Below are 9,665 nucleotides of genomic sequence, written 5' to 3' on the forward strand. Positions count from 1 at the left end.
GCATGCCATTTTTCACACGCCAGCAGTTAGTAGATGGCTGAGACTGGACTGGACTTCTGTTCCATCCTAACACCTTCATCTCAACTGCATCCTCTGTGTCATCTCTTTGAAGGCAACAATGCCAAAGGCTGTCATTCTTTTTTTTTTTTTTTAAGCTGGGTCTCACTATACAGTTCAGGCAGGCCTTACATTCACTATGTAGCCCAGGCTGGCCTCCAACTGTCAGCGATCCTTCTGCCTTGCCTTCCAAGTGCAGAGATTACAGGTGTGTGCACCATACCCAGCTAAAATCTCCACATTTGCATGGCTCCCTGACTGCTTAGCCCCTTTGGAAATGGCACACTGTAGTGTTGACCTGTGAACTCCATCCTGTCCTGAGATGGCTGAGACTGGAGGGGTAATTGGTTTGTATTTCTGTCTAGAGATTTTTTTGGACCTCAGCAAAGGATCACAAATGACCTGTCTCTATGACAGTAACTCAGTTAAGTGAAATACATGTGAATAAACTGGCTAATGGCCAACAGGAGGCTTCCTTCAGTTATAGGCACCAGTGAGTCACATGGGCGATCATGCTGGTGTTCTAAGGGGGAAAGAAGCCGAGCTCTGGAACTTAAGAAGGGCACACAATTTTAGGGACCAGGAGAAAATATATTGGCACCTTAGAATTTAATCTAATTGCTAAAAGTTTTTCACTTATTATAAGCTTAATACTGGAGATGCCATGCTTTATTTATTTTTATTTTATAAATACAAATATTTTGTCTATTTTTTAGTGAAAATTACCTATAGGAGGAAAGTGACCAGCTTGCACTTGAGGAAAATGAAAACTGAGATAAATTTACACTTAGATCTAGCCTTGAAAACATACACACATACATAATTTTATTAATTTGTTTAATACATAAATGAAATATGATTTGAGCCAGATGTGATAGTGCATGCCTACAATCCTGGCACTGGGGACATTGAGGCAGGAGGATCATCACAAGCTTGTGGTCAGCCTGAGCTGTGTAGTGAGTTCAGTCCCAGCGTGAACTACATAGAAAAACCCTGTCTTGAAAAAACAAAACCAAAAATAAAAATATAGGTGATTTGATAACAATCACTAAATTGTAAGTTAATCACTCACTGAAGACAACTTTGGATCTAACACAGTCATTCTTCTTGTCTCAAGGGTCATTTAATAGGTATGACTTAGAACAAAGTGCATATTTTTTCCGGTCATGGTCCGCACTGCTCAGGCCGGGCACCATCCTATTCTCTTGCCCTTAGGAGTCTCCTCTTAGGCATAAGATCAGAAGCTGCCATAGCCTCAAAGCTATTTCTCCCTTCTCCTTAAGTCACACAGTCACAGGAACTCTGTGTCACCTGGGTGAGTTTTGGTCAGAAATCTGAGATCAGATCATCTTGAAAGTAAGGAAAGAGCCTTTCTCCAGAAAATGAGGAGGCATGGAGGAATCCTTTGGCTATGACTGAAAGTTTGGATTGACTGTCAAGATGTTAAACTCAAAAGCAGGATTCCAGGCTATAGTCAGGGTAGGTCTAGGTACTTATAGAAGGCATAATTTGTGTCCTGAAAAATCCAGTTGGACATGGGAGTGACCCATGCCACCAGCAAGGGCCCCAGTCCTTGGCCTCAAGTAGTGGTAGTGAAGTTGCACACCATGAGAGTGTGAGGCCTTGGTCCACCTACATGTAAGCCCTGGCCTAGTGCCTCAGCATGGGAGGCTATCCCAGAAGCTGAGTAAGTGTTCTGCTGGTTTCCTTTAGAAGAGGAGCTTGCTGGTAAGAAGGACGAGCAGGATGTGAATGGCACCTGCGATGGGGCTGCTGAAAGCTCTCACAGCCAAATTCTGAGTCGAGGTCTTAGTTTGGGCCGTGGTCTTGGTATGGGCTATGTTATGAGTTTGGGCTGTGGTTTTGATTTGGGCTGTGTTCTGAGTTTGGGCTGTGGTTTTTGTTTGGGATGTGTTCTCAGTTTGGGTCGAGGTCTCAGTTAGCGCTGTGTTCTCAGTTTGGGTTGAAGTCTTGGTTTGGGCTGTGCTCATGGTTGTAGCCATAGTCACAGTTGTGCTCAGGTTGTTGGTGGAAGTCCTGGTGGTTGAAGTGGTAGTTGTCACTGGAACAAACGAACAGTGTCAGAATCTCTTTTGAATGGTGGCTGGGCACTAGAAAAAGTGGCTAATTGGATAGATTTAGTTCAACAGTAAAATTCACTCAGCACCTCTCCAGTGCCAGGTCAGGTGTTCACAGAGAAAGGGGACAAGTGAGGGGACAGAACGTTAAGTCACACAAAGACACCCTTAAGGTCTATGTAGTCTTGTGAGAGAAGGGAGAGAGGCCTACCAAATTGGTACAACCTCTGGATTTAGTTTTGGCTTGGGGATGTCTTTAGGGCCTTAATATTAGATTGATTAGTGCAAATCTGATTCAGAATAGCACAATTTTATGTTCTTGCTAATTTCAAGGGCTTGTAAGAACTGAAAATCATCCAGTCCTGAGGACTGCCATTTCTGCTGTAAAGTTAATGGAAGGATGCCCTGTCCAGATCCCCACCTCTCTCTCTAGTTTGTGAGGCACCGGTCACTTTCACATGCAGGGATGTCTCCCAGCAACCTTGCTTGTCTGAGGTTACTTTGCAGAGAAGCAGAGAAAGCCAGGCATACAGTCCTGGAGCCTATCTGATCCTGGAAAAGGGGAGGCTGGCAGTGATGCCTGCAAGGGTTTGCGTGGACCTTAGAAGGGACCAGAAGGATGAGGAAGGGAAATGTCCAGTGATTCATCCAGGCTCAGGCAGCCTTCTGTATGCCTGGAGGGTGCCCTGTCTCCCAGCTTTTATTTGCATGTTCCATTCAGAAATGTCCTTGAGGCAGAAAATAACATCCCAGTCTTCCCAGACTGAAAGTTAGGAACAAAACAATTAAGAGTTTCATATAGTAATCCCACTAGGGGTGATCACTTGAAAATTTGTTGGAAATAATTATCCCTTTTGAGTACATTCTGTAATGCATGACTGCAGGAAAATAGGCATGTGCTAGATGTTCCTCTCAGTGTTTGTAGACACTCCTGTCAGTGTTTGGGGCATGCGAGGAAGTCGTGTCATCTGGACCCTTAGAGAAGACTAATAGCTCTTGTTCTTGGTTGAATCTTGTATTTAAAAACTTGATTAAAAATTATTTCTTTAGTTTTAAGAAAAGTGGGAAAAGGAATTAATGTGAAATTGGAGCCTGCAGTTTGTGGGTGGTCTTAGGTAAGAGCCTACCTTCCTGAACCTTATTTTTAAAATTTGTTTTAATACCTTCCAGGGAAGAGAAAAAGAAAGGAGCAGATAAGGGTAAAGAACGGTGAAAAGCCTCAGAAGAGTGTGAAGTTTGGGGCTAGAGCCTGTGAAAAGCCAGACAAAATTCCTGGTGACAGTGATAAGAATTAAGGACATTATTTGTATTTCTATGAGTCAACCCATTTTTTTGGTGCAACTCCTCACCCTTTACTCTCCTCCCCTTTAACATCCTTTGGTGAAAGTCTGTTATATCCAGTGAAGGATTTGTATGAGTGAGAGTTCTTTGTGGAAGCAGAGGAGAACGTTGATCTTCATGTTAATGTCTGGCTACTACTGAATAGAAACAGCTTGAATGAAGCTAAAGGTGCCCATGAAATCTTCTGAGGATTTGCAGAACTCTTGGGGAGGGGCTTTGGTCTCTACAGGGCATTGTGATGGGAGGTTGGGCAAATCTTATGTGGGTTCCAAGGTACTGGGTGACTTAATGGATATCCGAGCACTGCAGGATAAGAAAATGCTTTTTTCCTAGCTCATGCACAGAGTCATTGGGGAGGCTGATTGAGTTTACAGACAAATATGCAAATGGGCTACAAAAGAACTCACCTTTTCTTGTTAGATTCTGAGAGACAAACACAGCGGAGTTGTTCAAATCGATGAGGAAGATGCTGGAGGGCAAATTAGAGAGAGAGAGAGAGAGAGATGGTGAGGACCTCCTCCTCGGGGCTCTCCTTCCTGCTCACCTTTCTGCTCCCCTGGAATGTCCCACCCTCTTCACCCCTTGTGTGCTCACTATCTCTGGATTAGAAGATCATCAAATACAAGTGTGTTCTATACTGTACTGACTGAGACCCTCCGTGGTCTTACCTCCACACCACCTCTTCCTCTTCCCCTTCCCTCCAGCTTTACCACCTCAAGAGCCCCTAGGCTGGGCCACACCCCTGTCTGAGCCAGTCCCTCATTCAGAGCAGCTGTCCTGGCCCCTGGCACACCTGCTCCGAGACTCCCCGGTAACTCTCTCTAAGGTTGTTTCTCCCTCTGGTTACTACCCCACTCGGGGCTCTGGCCTGCACTGGATTGCCGCTGGACCCCACTGCTTGTCAGAGATGCCCGACGCATCGCGGGTGCTCAGTGCTCATCGAATGACCCATGCAGCTGGCTCTGTCATTGTTATAGCAGAGGGAGCAAGCTAATATCAGAGCCTTGTTTGTACTGTGGCATGACTAAGGAAGATCACTGTGCCGGTCAGTATGCTTGGCTGGCACACATGAAAGGACAGCAGCGAACATGGTCAGCTTGGCTCGAGCCTCAGGACCTTTGCACTGTCCTCAGAGAGACAGGTTTCAGGTCAGTGATCGGCTGATCTGTTAAGTTGTTGATCACAGTGATGACAGGAGAGAAAGTTAGGAGAAAGGTGAAAGAGTCCGCCCTTGCTGCGGAGAGCAGGGAGGCAAGGTGGTGCTTCCCCTCAGGGATTATTTCTGTGTCGGCCTTTCCAACTTCATTGTGGGCGGGACCTCAGGCATCCTGTTTCTGCCTTACTCAGCACAGTGCCCCCACAGTGGAGGTGTTGCTCCCTGTGCTCCTGCCCCTTGCTGATCGGGACCTTGAGTGTCCGTGTTCTGAGCTAGCAGAGAAGAGAGGTGTGTGAGTTAGGAGGGGTCTGGAAACCATGGCCAATGGTTTATGACCAGGACAGCTGTTATGGACAGAGGGACTGGCCCAGATGGGTGTGGCCCACCCTAGGGGGATCTGGGGTGGTAAAGCTGGAGGGACGGGGAGGGTGGGAGAGGTAGTGTGGCGGTAAGACCCTGGTAAACTGCAGTTTCTCTTTCACACTATCAGAGTTTCGTATTGCACCTGTCCTGCATGCCAAGCACAGGCTTTAGTGAAGCGAGAGGAGCAGCAAGTTCTCACCCTAAGTAGCGGTGGCTGGCTTGTAAGCAAGTGCTGTCCGCGTCAGGCTGCTAAGGCGCAGCTCCTTTGGATTCTGCTCTTGCATTTCATACTATAGGCATAACAGTGCCTCCTCCAGAGCCAGTTACATCTGACTAGGCCCAGAGTCTGGTGGCAGAGGGCAGGATGGCTGGACAGTATCACCATCTACATAACCCTCTGAGATTAGGCTGTGGACAGTAGCCACAACCTGACGGTTGGATCTGCCCTTTTGGTATAAAATGACATCATATCTAGAATCTAGTTTTAGTTTTCCTCCGTGAATGCAAAGCTGCAAAACCCAAAATAAAAATTTAAAAGTCTGAAGCAAAATCTGAAAAGTCCTTACTTCAGCCTGTCAGCGGTGTCCTTGGAGTTTAGAACACAATTTGCCTTGAGGAATGTGTCTTTAGCGCTAGTCAGGTGGTACAGAGCGCTGCCATTGCAGTCCTCATCTCCCTGGCAGAGGCCCACGGAGTTGTTGTCCTTGTCCACGAGTTGTAGGAGCACCATACTAAAATTGTCCCTCACAGGAACCCAAACTAGGAGGAAAGGGTAGGAAATCCATCAGCCATCTGTGCTGTGTGAGCTGAGGGGTAAGGGCAGAAGATAAACATCAAGCGTGAGGGCTGGGGAGACAGCTCAGGGGTCTAAGTGCCTGGCTGGCAAATGCAAGGACTCGGGTTCAATTCCCAGTACCACGTGCTGTGCCGAGCTGTGCCAGCTCTGAAACCAGATGTGGTGGTGCATGCCTGTTATCCCAGTGCAGGGGAGGCTGAGATAGGAGGATCACTGTGAGTCTGAGTTGCATAGCAAGATCCTGTACCAAACAAACAAATAAATGAATAAAAGAAAATTAAGTGTGAGAAGAGGTTACAAGGAGTGAGTACATACTGCATAGTCCTATCTTTGTAAAAGAAGTGAAAGGATGTCTAGAAGGAAACACAAGTCATGAACTGCGGTGATTTCTTGATAGTGAGATTATAGGTGATTTTTTTTCCAACTTTTCTTGTATTTTCCATATTTTCTGCTATGAAAGATGCACTAAAGACCTTTCCTTGGTGCCAGTTTGGGCTGGTTTGGGCTGCCTCTCAGGACAAGTGTGGGGGTGTTTGGTATAGGTGAAAGGGGCAGGTGGGCTTGGGAAGTGCTCTATGAAGACAAGGGAACTCTAGTGCCAAGTAAAAGCAAAGCTCTGTTCCTGGCCCCAGATGCTAATCCTCTTGGTCTCTGTGGTTGGGGTGGGATGGTGCAGGAGAGGGACCTGTTCCCAGCCACATTCTTTCCCACTCAGGGGAGTCTCCTCTTGACCCAGCCAGGCAAGCTTTCAACCTTAGGATTCTTGTGAATTTCAGCATCCTGATGGGTCCTAGGGAAGGAATTTCAAGACAACACTGAATTTTGTTCTTTCTCCCTGAGGAGGTCCCTTATACCTCCCACAACGTTAGGCTGTTTTGTCTCCAGGTGGCTCTCAACTGCCTTAAATTCCTTCAAAGATTTCTTCTTCACAAAGCAAAGAAAGTGGGTCGTGTAGCACAACAGGTTCATCAGACCGTCCTGAATCTGAACCCTGCCTGTGACACTTTGGAGCAAGCTATGTCACCTTAATTCTCATTCTTATTGTTCATCATGGATGCCACATTCCCCCCTTCCCTTCCTTTCTTATTCCTTTTCTTTCCTTTTATTGTGGTACTGGGAACTGAACCCAGGGCCTATGCACTGAACTACATTTCCACCTCTTTTATTTTTCATCTTAGGCAGGGTCTTGCTAAGCTGCTAAGTGGCCCGCACAAGGCCCAATCAGCCCTCCTGCCTCAGCCTTGCAGAATGTTGTGGCCATGCTGTTGATGGAGGAAGAATTAACTCTCCACCTGTTAGGTGTCAAACATGCCAAAGCCATGGTCTCAAAATATGAATGAATGAAGTCGCAAACCAAAGAAGAAATCAGGAGAGTTTCACTTAAAATAAAGGGAAGGAAAATAGTCTGTGGCTTTCCAGGAGGGGTCCCAAATGGGTGGTCACCAAGCCCTTTGTCAAGGGTTTTTATACAGCAAAATCACAATGTGGGTACGATGTAGCTCAGACTAGAATCAACCTTTAGGAGTACATATACAGCTGCTTAGCTAGTATTGATCTGGTAGGAAGCAAGTCCCATAGCAAGTGTTCTTGGCAAGATCGAAAGCCTTTTGGGGAGGGAGGAGCATTTGGGGCTAGGGGTTCTGGGCACCCACCTATGTGCCTGATGCCTGTCTGGGCCCACTGGGCCAGGGGTGCTAATTATAGTGTAATTGCTAATTGCTGCTTAGCTCTTTGGCCTGGCCTGACTATTGCCTCTCCATCCTGAGGCCTGGATCCCTTCAGATTTCTCTTGAGCCAAGTTCTGATGTCAGTTTTTGAGCTGACATCTTTGTGGGCCCAGTCCTTCTCTGACTATGTATTAATTTCTGTCTAACTTAGCAGCCTGTAATAGCATCATGTGGGAACATGCCCATTTCCTGGTTGGCCACTCTATACCTGCCTTGGTTCTGAGATTATCCTTCATTCTCAGGACTCACGTTACCTATTTGGAAAGGTTTCTGGGAAGATTAAAGAGAGGAATATACAAATTTTAATACATGACACATATCAGATAAATTGCAATTATTATTATTTTATAATTTATTGTTAATATTTTTAAAACTATTATTTATTTTATTTATTTTATATTTGTGTGTGTGTGTGTGTGTGTGTGTGTGTGTGTGGCCAGCTCAGCCCACCAGGGGGCGGGGCTGGCTGGCATGTGGTGCTGGGGGATTGAACCGTGGTCCCTGTGCTTTGCTAAGCTTGTTCTAAGTAGGTGCTTTAGACCACTGAGCCATCTCACCAGCCCCATGCAATTATTATTAAATTATTGCTAGCCCACCATATTTCTCTGGCCTGTTGTCTGCTTTGTCTGTCAAGGTCAGATGACTCAGATCTCACAGTGAGCAGCTGACATTTGCCCAACATCTGTGCAACGTGGTGTGGTGGCAGTGACACATGACGGTGTCACACAGACAGTCATCAAGTCTGTCAGCTCTTGAAGGAAGTGCCAGTTCCCTCTGTGGCTCACTCCCTTTCGCTCTGCGGTGAGCCGCCCTCCTTTCTCCTTTCCTCAGCACCTGTATTCTCTGGATTTCTGGAGCTTCTTTCCCTGAGGCTGCCTTGTGACCTGGTACGGTGCCAAGCTGACGTCCTCACACAGCCTGTCCTTCAGGACGTGCTCCCCTCCAAAGACTTCCAAGTGTCCTTCCTTCTCCCACGTCTAAACCTTTCATCTTTCATCTAGTATTTCTGCCTCTGTCCTGGCCACGATAATGCCCAGTACCTGGTGCTCAGGGCTCTCAGAGCCCAGTTTTACAATGCTTGCCCCCTGCTTTCCTAGCAGCTGGCTGTCCCTAATCTGAGCCCACCCCTGACAATCCCTGCCCTTGGCCTTTGCTTGTGACTTGCTGCCTTTCTGAAATCCTTCTCACCCTGTGTTCCATCCCCAGTTTCACCCCACGATCCTGCCCATGTCTCTCCTCTGGACCAAGTTGGGACTCTTCTCACACTTACTGGAGCACTTAATTATGTCTTGTGGGTTCGCCTGTGACAGTATCTGACATTGCAAGGGTGCAAAATGAGCATTTGTTGATCTATTTAAAAGGTTGTATGTTCAAAGTGGTGTGATGCCTTAAAGCTTAGTTCAGAAAGAAAGACAGCAAATTATACTCCCCCTGCTCACAAAAAGTACCATGGAAGCAGTTGGCTCAGAAGAGTATGAATGTAAATATTACTGCATTCAATATTTCTTTCCCTGATATCAAAGCAAGCTCAGAAAACCTGTTCTAAAATGCTGCCTGGGCTACTGCTATCTGTTAGGATCTGCCAAGCCATTTATATGTGGCTTATCAATGCTGACCCAAGGCTAAGATATAAAAGGATTTCAAAACCAATATAAGGAAAGGTATCGGCCTAGGGGGCATTTGCTTGGAGTCCTCAGAAGTTTCCAGCCCTGGCAAGGACACTCTGCAAGGCGTTGTGGAGCCTGCCGTGGATCATAGGCGAGGAGTCGGACCTGGCTCTTTTGGTACCTGAAGACTGAGGATGTTGACCCTCGCCTGGAGGTGTTCCTGCGGTGAGAGGACCACAGAGCTCTTGCACACTCGTGTTCCGTGCGGGCCCCTGACCCTGCATAGCGTGTGTAGGCATTCAACGCAACCTGCGTTCTTTCCCTCTTTTCCCTTTTCCTGGCCCCACCAGGCACCTCTGCTGCTGCTGTAAGCATTCTTTTACCCATGTCTTCCTTCTCTTGTCTCCTTCCTTTCCAAAGCCTCCCATATCTCCATGGTAGCTTCACACAATAGCCTTCTCTTTCTCGTATTTTAATAGCAAAATTCATTTTGTGACATATGATCTTCCATCAGAGATCTGTAATGTCTTGTGTTATTAT

General features: G+C 46.6%; 1 protein-coding gene across 1 annotated transcript in view; it reads right to left on the reverse strand.

The window, feature by feature from the left end:
• Positions 1-1,011: 1,011 nt before the first annotated feature.
• Plet1 (placenta expressed transcript 1) overlaps positions 1,012-9,665 on the reverse strand; it is a 10,300-nt gene continuing 1,646 nt past the window's right edge. The window contains exons 2-4 of the mRNA XM_012512721.2: positions 5,562-5,754; positions 3,884-3,945; positions 1,012-2,119 (exon numbers count right to left, since the gene is read on the reverse strand). Of these exons, the coding sequence (XP_012368175.1) occupies positions 1,767-2,119; positions 3,884-3,945; positions 5,562-5,754 (608 nt within the window). The 3' untranslated portion in view covers positions 1,012-1,766. The remainder of the gene's footprint in view (positions 2,120-3,883; positions 3,946-5,561; positions 5,755-9,665) is intronic.

The sequence above is a fragment of the Octodon degus genome, unplaced genomic scaffold, assembly GCF_000260255.1.
Source record: "Octodon degus isolate 3935 unplaced genomic scaffold, OctDeg1.0 scaffold00266, whole genome shotgun sequence".
In the NCBI taxonomy this organism is placed as follows: Eukaryota; Metazoa; Chordata; class Mammalia; order Rodentia; family Octodontidae; genus Octodon; species Octodon degus.